At 34.6% G+C, this 14,660-nt stretch overlaps 1 protein-coding gene across 6 annotated transcripts in view; it reads left to right on the top strand.

Annotated features, from left to right (window-relative positions):
- The window catches only part of UGGT2 (UDP-glucose glycoprotein glucosyltransferase 2), a 107,094-nt gene that overhangs the window by 69,589 nt on the left and 22,845 nt on the right, over positions 1-14,660 (top strand). For all 6 annotated transcript variants that reach the window (XM_026064081.1, XM_026064086.1, XM_026064084.1 and 3 more), the window contains 4 exons: positions 3,781-3,860; positions 5,606-5,795; positions 6,631-6,789; positions 9,322-9,407. In XM_026064081.1, coding sequence (XP_025919866.1) covers positions 3,781-3,860; positions 5,606-5,795; positions 6,631-6,789; positions 9,322-9,407 — 515 coding nt within the window. The remainder of the gene's footprint in view (positions 1-3,780; positions 3,861-5,605; positions 5,796-6,630; positions 6,790-9,321; positions 9,408-14,660) is intronic.

Genomic DNA, 14,660 nt, shown 5'->3' with positions numbered 1-14,660 from the left:
ATCTAATCCTAATTTAGATATTGCCAGTGGTTGAGTATGCATCACAGTTCTTACTGAGCTTTTTCCAGCAGTTAATTAACTTCACTGTTAAACCCAGACTTTAAATTGCAAATTTTTTTTTTAGCTCCATGCTGCAGGCATTCATCTTCTCATCATTTTGTCAGTTATATTGAGGATTCTATTATAAAAGTTTGTTTTCAGTGTATATGCTTCGTATTATGGTGTTGTTCACAGTGTTCTCAGTGACTGGTTGAATTACCATGGTTTAGTGAGTTAATGCTTTTCGGATAAGGTATGGTAACTGACAGTATGCATTTTGCCAAGTCATTGCACATGCAAGCTGAAACTTGGGTTTAAATCACTTTCATGCCATGTAAACTGAAGTAATTCAGTCATTTATAATAGTATGAAATACTGTCTGAACAAACCTCCCAGTCTCCCCTGAACATTTTCTTGGTTAAAGTAAGCAAACTGAGCTCTTGGAATACCTTGCTGTAAAAAATGCCTTCCAATCTTGTAACCATTTTCATGTGTTATCTTTGAATACTCTCTGGCTTTTGATATCCTCATAAGGTCTAAATAACAGAACTGAATGCAGTATTCCAGAAGTAGTTGTGCTGCCACACAGAGGTAATACGTTGTCTTAGTCCTGTTAGAGAGTCCCTATTTAAATTCCTATGAAATTTTAATTAAGAATGACATTATTCTTTTGGCTACAATACTGTACTAAATTTCATGATCAGCTAATATCTAGCATGATAACTTAATCCTTTTCAAGGTCACTTCTTCCCAGAAGAAGACCTGTCTAGTACATGGATGTGTGACTTTTCATTTGGCCATGATTAAATGCATAAGGGTTGGTTGTGCAAGGTAATATTGTGTACCAAGTTGTTTGAAATGTACGTGCTGCCTTATTCATTATTTATCATTTATGGTAATCTTTTTGCCATTTTAAGATTGTATATTTTCTCCATTAAAAAAATCTCCGAGATGATAACTATAAAACTGTCCTTTAGGATCCTTCTGAAAGCAGAGCCCTTCGATAATTATTTTAATGTATACAGCTACATTTTAAGAATTGTTGAAAAAAACATCTTTTCATCTACTCATTGAGGGTTGTGTTTCTATCTTCCACCATCTTCTAAACTTCTATTAGCTGTTTTTTTAGCATCTACCAAGGTTATTTTTGGCTTAAAAAGTGTTTTATTCCCATCTCTAGCATCTCCAGACTTCATTTGTCTTTTTCTCAAAACTGGTATATAAATATTTATTGAACATATTGGCCTTTCATCCTTTTTATTGATACTTCCATCAAATAATAAATACCATTTTCTTAGATGCTTTTTGTTTACAACTTACTTTAAAAAATTTTTATCCTGTTTTGTACTATCTGTATATTTGCTTTCCTTACCATTTTCCTACAGTTTCTACCTTTGCTAATACCAGGTTTTCTCTTTTTCATTTATGATTTTCTTATTTTTTACAGTTGCCTCACTTCCCTTCTAAATCACAATTTTTCTTGGTTTTGGATTTTTTTAAACCAGTGCTTACTTCTTTCTCGGTGATTGGACATCATTGGTTTGAGCATCTGATAAAGCAATTTTGTGCAGTTTCTAATGTTTATTCATGTTTCTGATTAAACTCTCTCCCTTGTGATTTAGCTTTTTCCAGGTGTGTTAAATTGTCCCTTTTAGATCACCAAGCATACATAAATTATTGATTTGGTCTTCATTCTGCATACAACAAACAATATCATTCCAGATTGCTGAAGTACCACTAACATTGTTATTACTCATGGGAACAGAAGCTAAAGTCTAATATAGGTTTCCATCATTTTGGATGTAACATTTTTATTTGGGAAATTATCTTTAATGTTAAAAATTCAGAGTATGCTTTAGTAGATGAAACGTAGCACTTCTTACAAATGCTTTTTATTCTGAATGGTAGATGATTCAAGAGTTGCTCACTTTGCCTTCTATTTTGATTTTGGTGGTCTGTAGCCAACCCTAAGTAATACTTTCCCTCTTTATGCTTTATTTATTAGGATATTAATCAAGAAACATTAAAATTCCTTTATTTCTGGAAATAAGGAAACTTAAAATGCTACTTACTCCTCCCAGTTTTGTCCACATGCTCTTGTTTTGCATCATTTGTTGTATTTTATCAGTCCAAATATTCACACAACCCAGCAGGTTTCAGAAATGCCAGCTAGTTTGCCTTTAGGCTTAAAACTTCTATTTTCCTCTTGCTCATGGCCCCCACAAAATTTCTTCTTACTATTTGCTCCTTAGTTTTTTTTTTAATATTATGAACTACTAGTTTTGGGATATGAATGTATGGATGGAATATGCATATATAGCTATGCCTTTAAAAAGTGTAGATCAGACAACAATTATAATAATTCCTAAACTTTATTCTGCCTTCAAATTGTTCCTCAAGCTTCCTCTGTCTAGGAAAAGATTTACTTGTAACTTTTACGCTGTAAGCTACAGGTATTGTATAATGAAATTAATTCTGAAAAATTAAATTAATTCTAAATTAATATGTTAATCTCATAAGCTTTTTGAGGATATGAAAAAGTATTGATTAACAGTGCTGCTTAGGTGGGTTTAGGAGGTCCTCATTTCTTTTTCTTCACTTGTTCTCATCCTTATGTCACTCCCTAGTCTTTTTTTTTTTCTCAATAGTTTTTCAGTAATAGTATTTCAGAGTCACAAAGGATGAGAATGAGAAGCTAGGAGCAGAACAGATCCCTTGGACTATGTAAAGTTGTTGCACTATAGTAAAGAATACGTGTAACCATAGGTTGAACCGGAGAAAGAAAAATGCTGGTTATCTTAACAGAGAGATTTAAAGAAGATCATTGTCTTGTTTCATTCCTAGTTTACTTACCRTTATGTAATTTTAGCCTTAGTGATAGCAGTTTTTTATTTATCTTTATTATCATATTTATTTTTCTAATAATAACCACAAAGGTAGACAAACCTGCGTTATGCTTTCAAATAAGCAATTTGGGTCAGAAACCTCAGAAATGAAGATAACTTGGTAAAGGTATTTAGGAGCACTTCAAATAAATTAATGATTTTGTTAATTTTAAACAAGTTAGATTGCTCACAAAAATAAGAACAAAATGCTATCCTAACACTATGGTTCCTATATAACAGCATCCAAAAAAATAGTATTTTAGAAATTAATAGGAACAGATCAGGAAACTGAGAAAAAGTAGACATATTTTAACTTTTTGAAACATTTTGAAAGTTTAACTCATCATTAATCCATTGCTGACATTATTAAAATAATTCTCTGAACTTTCACTCTTCCTAAATTGTTGTATATAGTAAACTGTTGAATACAGGAAAGTCATTGTTTTAAGTTCAGTTATTGAATAAAAAGCATGTGCTGTACTTATAAACTTTAAAGTGCTTTAAAAGCTAGAAAATAATATAAGAAAGAGGTAGTAATATAATAATTTACTCATGCATTGGAAGATGGGGATAGCTGCTCTTTAAAATACTGTATCAGTAGTGAAAAACATTAACATTTTGAATATCAAGAATATTATGTGCTAAATCACACGGTTTTAGAAAAGGTCAAATCTTTATTTGAAATAACTGACAACATCCCTTAATACGCAGATATATGTAGGACTTTAAAATGTTTAAAATATCTACTGAAGCTGAGAAATGACAAAAAGATACATCACCATATAATAACTTTGGCTTGTTTTTAAAGTTGGATAATTACCAAGAACCATTTTTTACATGGRATGTTTTTCTGTAGGTCCTCAAAGACATTATCAATATGAAGCTCAGGTTGTTTCTGAACTGCAGATCTAATCTGTCAGAAGTGCCACTGAAGAGGTAAGTAGTTTAGAGCTGCTCTTACAAGTATGCCATCTCACTTGGTTTAGAAAAAAGCCTTAACAGTATATATTCCCTTAAAAATAAACACTGGTTTATATTTCTGGTTTATTTGTTGTACTAGTTATTTTCTTTAAATATATGTTGAAGATTACAGAAGCAGTTTGAACTTATCTAGAGAAAAAGACATTCTAATTTAGGTGCATAATTAAAGTACTGTCTCACTAAGATGCTAAGCGTTGTATCACAGGAAACTGATCTAGTYCATCAAATACATCTCACCTAAAAATTTCTTATACAAATGAATGGAGAGTCTCTCATGCCTGTGAAAACTTTCAGAGGAAGATTGTCTGCCTAACTTAGTCACTTCTTACAATCCACTCACTCTGTAATGAATTTCACAGATCCAGTCCACTTAATTTAGAGATGAAATTCATCTCACTAAATGTACAGTCTACGTTTGAGATGTTACCGTAAGATCTCATTATAGTTCATTAAGAATATTGTACCCTAAAAATTGTGCCTTAAATTAAAGTTTCTTTAACTGGCTATAAAGACCGGGGTTGACTTATTTAGTTATAGACATTTATGCTTAAGTGAACTCCCCAGAGAGGTTTCCTTTCCTTCTAAGAAGAATGTTAGGCACTGCCAGCCCTTTGGTAGCTATTTTACCTATCCTTTTTATGAGAGAGAGCCTACCCTTTAGCCAGTAGACTAGAGAATAAACCACTTGCCCACAAAACACAAGGCCTTAGTTTCTACTCAGTTGGACGGGAGCTGAACCTCATATATTGCAAGGCAGTGTCATCATCATCAGTCTTTTGAGTATCCTGTGTGAATGTTCTCATGATCACTTTTAAAGCTAGCTACATTGCAGGTTTTAATGCCTGGTTCTTTCCATGGGCTTGGGAAATGTGAAAGGAAGAAATATTCTGGTCCCTGCCCTGAGGATAGTTTGGATTTTTCTTACAGCAGTGTTTGCATATAAAATACATCCATATGCACCCTAGTTCAAATTCTTAGTGGGAAAATTTTCTTCGTCCTGGTGATGGGTGCTGACTCTTTCTTACCTTTTTACTTTTTTTTTTTTTTTTAGCAATTAAATGTTATTTTTTCTATATGAAGTACTCATTAATTGTTGCTTTCAGTCTCTCCATCTTCAGTGCTCTTCCTTCTCTGTTGCAATTCTTCTTATTTTGTTAAATATCGGTAGAGGAAGGAAGGAAATCATCATTATTTTGTTGCTCCAGGGATCTTTTCCCTGTGGAATAGGGGAAGATTTGGTTAGGAAGAGAGAGACTGCTCCTTTTTTCTGCTCTCTTGTTTTGCTGCAGCTAGTGTCAGGAACTGTGTTCCCAAGGACACTTCTTTTAGCAGATTGCTGCTTCTGCTTAGTCTAGTGACAGATTCTTAGAAGCCAAGACTGTCCACATTCAAGATGTTTAGATGCCCCTCTTGGGCATTTACCTTCCCAGCCGTTGAGAATGCAAGTGGGAGACCTGTGCTTTCCCGGACAAAATCGTCARAAGTGAATTGTTCTTCTGTGTTCATCTACCAACTCATTTGAGGTGGTATAGGTATGATTTGACCATATTTCTCAAGAACAGGAAACTACCATGCCTGCAAACATCATTAATTTGTTGATTGTTCAATGTAATCAAAAATACTTTTGAAAGACTTTTTACTTGGAACTCAGCCTTCATACTTTAATAAATGTATTTTTTGAACACTTCTATTTTCAACAGCTTCTATCGGTTTGTTCTGGAACCAGAATTAACTTACGGAATCAACAAACACCTTCCTTCTGAACCTCTGGCAAAATTCCTAGAGTTGCCAGAATCACCCCTTTTGACTCTAAACATGATCACTCCTGAAAGCTGGTTGGTTGAAGCAGTGAACAGTTCCTGTGATCTTGATAACATTCACTTGCAGGACGTAAGTGACAGTTTGTAAACATTATAAAACTTATGTTGGATCTTTTAGATCAAGAGGGGAAAGGAAATCTTTGGGGATTTTTGTCTCTGTTTTTCAGAAATACTTACTATGGTAATTGATTATTTGATCAGTCTGTTTCTAATTTCATCATCTTTCTTCGTATTTTCTCTTCTAAAAATAAGTCTCAGAGGAAAGCAATGAAATAATAAACATCAGAAAGCAGAATAGAAGTAACAGCAACTTATCTGCTATGTTGAGCTTTATAATGTTTATGAAAGTATTCATTTTTTGAGCAATTAAACAAGGGGTACTGTGTGTTCTCTATTTCCTTTTAATTTTTAATATTTTAATTTTTGGTAGTAATAGTGTTGATATAGGTGTATTTCCAAATAAATCTGAATATATTGCTGTTTTTTAATTCAAATTAAAATACATTTGACCCTTTTTTAGTTCAGGAATTGTTCTACTATATTTTTAATTCCTCAGCTTCAAAGTCACTAAATTTGTTCCAGTCACTAGACTTATGCAAAATACTGAAAGTGTTTAATCCACTAAAACTATGCCTTTAAGCAGTGTATTGTAAAATCAAAGGTTGAGAGTCTCAGTTTTCTTTCATAGTCAATGTAGAGAGAGAGGTGCTTCTACAGAGTGGTTGGTCCTCTCTATCTTGGATACCAATTGTAAACTGAGTGAATTTCCCTCTGGAAGGGCTTTTCTCTTTTTGGCGGTTAAAGTTAGTTGAGGTAAATTCTACTCAAGATGTCTGTTGTTGTAATATGTTGCTTTTTCACTTAGTTAAAATACATATTTTAGTGACTAAATGTTCCTTCTACAGATAAAAGGGACTGTTACAGCAGAATATGAACTAGAATATATATTGCTTGAAGGACATTGCTTTGATATGACAACTGGACAACCTCCTCGAGGGTTACAGTTCACTTTGGGCACAAAGAATAATCCTGTCAGGGTTGATACTATTGTGATGGCCAATCTGGTAAGTATTAAGTACAGAAATAGTCATCCCAATTGCACACTCTTCATGAAAATTCTTTGAGATTCTTGTTCTTTAAATCCATTCCTCTAGGTTGCAAATTAGAAATGTTAAAAGTAACAATAGTTATTCCAGAATTGAGATCATCTACAAAAGAAAAAGTACATCTCTAATTTTCCCAGCTTATTTTCCTGTTTTGATCCAGGATAGGTTTGGATTTAGCCTAATTTTAGACTCATAACTGAAGTGCCTAAACTAGCAATCTAGTTGCCTTAAGCTGATGATAGCAAATAGATATCTTCAGATGGAGATTCCACCAACAAACGTAAGGTATGAATTATATTCTGATTAAGGTAACCATTTTTGTCACATAAGGGTCCAGGCAAAGAAAGCGCCTATTTTGGATGCCTCAGTTAAGTGCTTAAAACATCAGTGGGACAAGTCCACACCTGAGAATTTCTCTGGTCATCCAAAATAATTGTTTTTGTTGTTAGTATCCTGCTAATTAGTAGGTAATATAGCACAGACAGTAAACTCATGTTTGTGTCTTGTTCAGAAACACATGGCCTATAAATATACTTTTCAAAAGCTCCATGCAAGAAAACCTGAGCATTTGTGCTAGGTGGCAGTGTGAGATCCTCCAGGTAACACTGAGGTGTGCTACATTTTTCTTCATCAAATAATCTGTATCTGCATTAGGTCTCATAAGAGTTATATATATGTTTCCTTTGTTTTTGTATGAAATTGGGTTTTGTATGAAATGTGTGTTTCTTAGAGCTATTGAAAACTTTGGTCTCTGTTCTTGCACAAGGTAAAAGATAGGAATCATAAGCAATGGGACAGCATGATCATATAATTTTGGGGGGAGAAGAGATTAAAAAATGGGATTCTGAGGTAAGAAGAAATTTCAGTGAAAAATGCATGTGCAGCCCAGTGAGTCAGCTTTTGAAAAAAAAAAAAAGCTTTAACACAACAGATCACTATGTGCCTAGTGAATTCTGTCATACTTACTGCATTTTAGCTATTGTATTTGTATTGTTTGACCAACCTATCACTGCACCTGCAAAGTTTGAAATGATAATGAATAGCTTAATAATTAGATTTACTTGGAGCAAGACATTCCTTGTTTTGAGATGATTTTCTATGCTGGTTGCAATTCTAGGCATTTTCCAGTGAATACAAATCTCTGACAGCACCAATTTTTGAAAGAGAAACTTTACTACTTACAATTACTTTGAAAATACTGTCTAGTTAGAACCTTCTTTCTGCCTTTAGCTCATGGTCTGGAATGTTTGATTCTGGATAGGAACTTAGACATTGAACCAATATTTTTTGCTTTTATGGATGCTGTGCATTAATTGAGATACATTCTCCAGTTCAGCCAACAATTCCCTCTTGAAAAGCATGACTACAGGAAAATATTGTATCTTGAAAATGCCAATTAATGCTGCCAAGTGGGATTTCTGTAATCTAATTTTAGACATATTTAAAGTTAGGAATCTAATTCAGGCTAATCATCAATGCTTCCTTTATACTTAATAGAAATCAGCAGACACATCCAGAAAGCAGTATTTTGAAAACACCACGCAGATTTATAATATATAATATCATTTTAATCATATTGTCATATCATTTAAAATAATAAAATAATCATATTGAATTTTTAATAATGAGGGCTATATAAGTCGTCCGGATACTATGAGACTGAAAACAAGCATTTATAATGATTGCTTAAAATGCAAATAAAAACATTAGAAGAAAAATGATCTTTTCTTATGTAATTTAAATTCTTAGTCTGTTCTTTTTCTTTTTCTTTTTCTTTAAAAAATATTTTCCATTTTAGTACTTGGCTATTGTAGAGCAGAAGTTCTTGTTATTTCTGAAGTGAAAGGTTAATTTTGTATTGGCTAAGGTAATTTCATAGGGAAATATTGATTTTGACATGTAGGACCTGTTAGCCATCTGCCATTCTCTGTTCTTTGTGAAAATTGTATCATAAGGAATAACATATTTAACAAAATGTGAATCTTTGGCTTTTACATGAATACTGATTACTTTCTCAATACTAGAAGGTGTTCAACATGACGAAACTCTTAATGTTTCTTCATGTTCCATCCCTTGTTTTGTCTGGGATTCACATAGTGTAGCTGTGTGCAGTGATTCTAAATTGGGAAAGAGCTGTATTGACTAGGAAAGTTGTTCCAGACAAAAATTTTAATTTTCAAAGAAACTTTTCATCCTAGGATCTGTTTAATAGTTAATTTCTTTACTGCTTGCTTACTTGTTATTGTAGATGGAGATTTTGTATACATCTCAATTTCAGCTAGAAACAAATGGAGCACTAAGAGACATTAATATGGACATAAAGGAAAGATGATACTTGGCTGCATCACTTCCAAGGCTAGCATGGCATTAGGTTAATAAGTTTGGCTGCAGTATTGAATGCTGGATAATCGATGTTTGTGTTTGTACATGATGGATTTTGAAAAGCTAACAGAACTGCTTTCTTTTTTTTTTGTTTCTTTTTTTTCATAGGGATATTTTCAGCTGAAAGCAAATCCAGGTGCTTGGACACTGAGATTGCGTGAAGGAAGATCCAAAGAGATTTATCATGTTTTTTCGTAAGTAGTAATCTATCTTTAGAACACATACATATACCTTATAAATGAGTTGGTTGAAATGCACCATATTTTTAAAAATTCTGAAATTACTGAAGAAAAACAAACAAAAATAACATGCAACAGTAGAACAAGAGGCAAATGATCATTTAAAGTTGATAACAAATACCTTTATTTGCTGGAAGGGTAAGTGGGAGGAATTATAAAACCTAAAACTAACATTTAAAGTCTCCCTTTTCAGGAGGATTTTTGGTAAAGTAGAGCTCAATAGCTACAATTTTACTATATTTCTGCATAGCTAAGTGGCAAAATAAAGAAGTGTTCTGTATAATCCCTTTGGGGATGATCTAAAATTGCATGTGTAAATTGAGAGCCTGGAAATAAAACAGACTGTATGTGATAGGAGTCAGACTATATTCCTGATATTCTAAATACCATAACAAATTTTTATTTCTGCCTGGAATCACAAATTCTGAAGTTCCAAGACCAGACTTGATTTATCTGTGCAATTTTACTGATGATTCTGGCCTGATACTGTTTTTAATCAGGTTCTGGTTCCGAACAGAGATAACTGTCTTTCATTTCAGACTAGTTGTTTTGTGAGGATGTTTTTGTAATATCTAGCACTTCTTCTGAAATCATCATTGAGGCAGTATATTTTGTTTAAAGCCTTGATCTTTTCAACATCCTTTTAATATTAGTTGCCTTTTTTGTTCTCTTCAGCAAATTCTCCATTCTAATTAGACATCTGTTCTATTTACACTATACTATGCTGTGTTTTAAAATTTGAAATCACTTTTGTTTCCATAATTGAAAAATAGCATAAAGCTGAAGCACTAAATATTCACTGGTTTATAGTTTTCAAAGTATTGTTTAAAGGCATGTTTTATTAAGAAGAAGGAACTAATCCACTCTACATCTAGTTTTCTGTTTGAATTTACCTGACATAAATACAATTATTTCTCTGTAATAAATGTGGATGGATTTGTGTTCATAATATTATAAACCTCTTTCTTATTTTCCTTCAGATTTCTCATTGCTAAACTGAAAAGTCCTAACACAGTCTTTCCTCTTGCAGAGGCCGTCCCTATCTCTGATCATCATTGTTGCTCTTACCTGTGCCTTATCTCGTTCTGCTCTATCTTTTTGAGAGGGGCGACCAGGAGGAAAGACACATTCATGTTGTGGTTGCAGCATGCATTTACACAACAACATTGTTAAATTCCTGATTGGTTCTCAATTCATTTTCAAGTAAATACTAGCATCCTATCTTCCTTTTTCAATATTGCTAGACACTGAGCTGACATTCACAGAGAACTACAGAGATCTACAGTCTCCAAGATCTCTTTCCTGGGAAATAAGAGTTAATTAGGTCTACTTATTGTATAAGTATCATTAGGTTTCTTTTTTTCCACATGCATTAATTTGCATATGTTTCTACTACCAACTTCAAAGTAGTGTCTGACTTCCTAGTTAGATCAGGTTACTCAGGACCTTGTCCAGACTAGTTTTGAGTATCTATAAGGATGGGAGATTCCACACCTTCTCTGGGCCACCTGTTTCAGTGTTTGCCACCTTTCTTGTGAAATTTTTTTCCTAATATCTGATCAGAATTTCTCTTTTTGCAGCTAGTGTCTATTACCTCTTCTGCTTTCACTGTGAACTTACAAGTTTAGTCTGATTCTGTCTTCTCTGTGACCTCCCCTTGGGTAGCTGAAGACAACCATAAGATACCATCTTAGTCTTTTCTTGTTAAGACTAAACAAACATGATTTTCTCAGCCTCTCCTTGTATATATTGTGCTTCAACTTAACTGTCTTGTTGGCCCTCTGCTGGGCTCCCTCCAGCATGTCAGTGTCTTTTTCATCCTGTCACACTTGCTCAACTTTCTGCCCACTGGAATGGACCGTTCTTGTACTTGGAGGAGGTTGTGCTTGAAGACCAACCAGCTCTCCTCAACCTCTTCACCCTTCAGGACAGTCTCCCAAGGGATCCTGCCAACCCTGGACAGGTCCCTGAGCAAGAGGAAAGCTACTCTCCTGAAATCCAAAGCTGTAATTCTATTTGCCTTTTTCACTTCTCTCAGGATGATAAGCTCCACCATCTCATGGTGAAGCCAAGGCTGCCACTGACCTTCTATCCCTTCTTCCTTATTTGTGAGTAGCAAGTCCAGCAGAAAGCCTCCCCTACTTTTTGTGTCATTCACCTGTGTCAAGAAACTGTTCTCTACGCACTTTGGTAGTCTTTGCTTGTGTCCTGCCATGTTGCCTTTCCATCAGATGTTGGGATCTGAAGTCCCTCCCAAGAGAACCAGGGCCTACGTTAGTAAAGCTGCTTCTGGTTTTGTAAAGGCTTCATTTACTTTCTTTTCCTGATCAGCCTGCTTAAGACACCCACAACAATGTTGCCTTGCTCTCTTTGATCCTTACCCATAAACTCTTAATGGGGTTGCTCCCTGTTCCATGGCAAAGCTCTATGAATTCAGCCCACTCCTTTGTGTTGGGCACAAACCCTCTTCCTTGACTTCTCTGTCTGTCCTTCCTAAGGTGCCTTCATCTGTCCATCAAAGCACTGCAGTCATGGGAGCTCTCCCACCATGTCTCTCTGATCCTAATGAGATCATAGCTTTTTGGCTGTGAAACTTGTAATTCCTCATGTTTGTTTCCCGTCCTGAGTGCATTCATGGACAGGCACCCGAGATGAGCCACCAGTCATGCCACTTTCTCAGGGGAAGTGGGAGAGCCTCCTGTATCATGCTCTCCCTGGAGCACTCCCTTATTGCCCCCATACCTCTAATTCTTTTCAGTCTTTGGTGACCATTCCCTGACAAACCTGTGGACAAACATTTTAGGGTACAAGTGTTCTACAGGGTGCCCTACAGTTCTTGTTTCAGTGGGTGCATACAGGCCACATGCTGACTTCCAAAAAATGTGCACATTTACACTAGAGTGCACTGTAGTTTCCTTCCAGTCCTTGAGTCCTGTCACATCTTGATATGGAATCAAGACATGGTCAGAGTTGCTGTGGAAATACAACAGTGTGTGCTCTGTGAGATGAATTTTTATCTATCCAACTAGATTGTTTTCTACACGTTTCATTTACTGCTTTGTTCTTGGTGTTGAAACTCAACAATATCTCACTCCTCTTTGATATCTTATCTAGAAAATCTTGTAAGATCTGAAGAGGCATGTCTGCTATGGAAAAATAAGCAGTTGTTTGAAAACTCTGTCTATACTTGAATCCATTTTGATACGTTAATACGTAATATGCCTAAGGCACTCAGCTAGGTTAGACACTGGCAGAATCTCTTACCACATAGCTACACAGCTACCAGACTGCCCTGTCAGTTCAGAGCATGGTTAGCATTATCATGCAACCATCTGCACTAAATTCTGTAGAAATGTCTCTAGCATTTTTGTTGATTAATATTTTGATATTCCTGATATACCTAACGTGTAGATTCACCAATATGTCTGCCTGTAGCATTGCATACCTAACCCTCCAACAGTGTCTTGATCAGCTTGAGCAAGTACCATCAATTTCCCTCTCAGAATTTTTCAGCCCTGAGGGTGCCTCTGAAAGCAGTATTATTTATGAGTAGCATCCCTTTTGAACAGAAGCATTATATTCATTTCAACTCTAGGCATTTTCTTCAATCAATTCAGCGTGATTTTTAGTCATCTAAGAATCACTGTGGTTGCACCTTAATGTAGGGACTTAGAAGCACTTTTCAATTCCTTGGACTGATTCTGTACCCTGATTGTGTTTTGACTGCACCATCTCTCTTGAAAGAAACTCCTGTGTGTGGAAAGAAAAGTCATATTGTACTGCAGTTACTGGCATTTAGGTGCCACCTATGGGGCTTACAGAGCTGTAATTTCCATGGTCAGCTTCCACAAGGAACATATGCTAGCTGTCATTCCAAATATTCCTTAGCATCTTCTTTTTCTCATGTTTTATGTGACAGCATAGATCTGTAACTTATTATGGTTCCTCTTGAAGTTTTGGATCTGGTTCCTTCTAGAGAAACAACATTGTTTTATTTCAGTTTCCATTCAGTTTTTTTTTCTCCCTGTAATTCTGTGGGCTGAAACAGGTCTATTTCCTTATATGATATTTATTATTACTCAGATTTCAGGAACATACAGATTCATATGATGTTTAGTCACCAGCTACTGTTAAAAAATGAAAAAAAAAGATGAATGTTTGCTGTTTTGATTATTTAGTTAATGCATCAATTTCAGTGTTTCAGGAAGTAATGTTAATGGCATGTTAGGTTCATCCCATTTCCTTGCAGTTTTCAATTTATGTTTTTCCAGAAACCACTCACACTGTGTTGCAAAAGCAGAAAAAAATTGTCTTTATCTTAAGAAGTTCACTTAATCTCCACCAACTGTAGCTGTATCGTTTGTCTAGTTTAAGATTCAAATCTTAAAATATATTAAGTGATTTATAAAAGATATCATGGTGGAAAAAAATGCAGCATGCAAGCTATTGTTGAACAGAAAAATGAAATAAAATGGAACAAAACTGCTCTACTTTCTAGGTTTAATCAAAGGGAACTTAAAACATCTGCAGTTTTTTAAGACTACTGATTTTCTTTAAGAAGAAGTAATACCAATAAGCTTGAAATGAGCTCAGCTAAGTTATGTAAAATTAATACGGGATGAAGAATATAAACRATAATGTTTATTTCATTTGATTATTACAAACCACAGGTTTAGAATACAACAGCTAAACTATGTTTGGGAGTTGCTGTTAGTGATGTCAATGTTAGTAATATCAAAATGTCACCAGAACTCCAGCAACAATTTGACAGCATGAAATTTAGCCAAGAGGTATTGCAGGATATAAAGATATTCTCTATTCTTGTATACAAGTAATACCCTCTCATTCAGTTGTAAGATGGCCTGTTCTCTTTGAGGCACAGGCTTGTACATTGTCATAGGAGTTTTAGGGGTGAATAGGATTTTGAAGTTACAGCATGTATCACACCTCAAGGCATATTTTGCTTCTCTCATTTTAGCATCCAATATAGAGGTAATTTATTCGTTGTCTGTGTAAATAGACAGCTTTTGGAATAAGCATTTTTTTTCAAACACTACTTATAACAAAGATCATTAATTTGAAGCAGTTATACTTGTAGATGAATTTGTAATTAATAAATAACTCTGAATGCTAGCAATACTAAAATTGATATACTCTGCAGCAGTATTTTAGTCTGAGCGCTACATATTTGAGCTTTAACTTTGTAAT

The sequence above is a fragment of the Apteryx rowi genome, unplaced genomic scaffold, assembly GCF_003343035.1.
Source record: "Apteryx rowi isolate R43461 unplaced genomic scaffold, aptRow1 scaffold_209, whole genome shotgun sequence".
In the NCBI taxonomy this organism is placed as follows: Eukaryota; Metazoa; Chordata; class Aves; order Apterygiformes; family Apterygidae; genus Apteryx; species Apteryx rowi.
The sequence above is the reverse complement of the archived record's forward strand: the minus strand, read 5'-3'. Positions and strand labels throughout refer to the sequence as shown.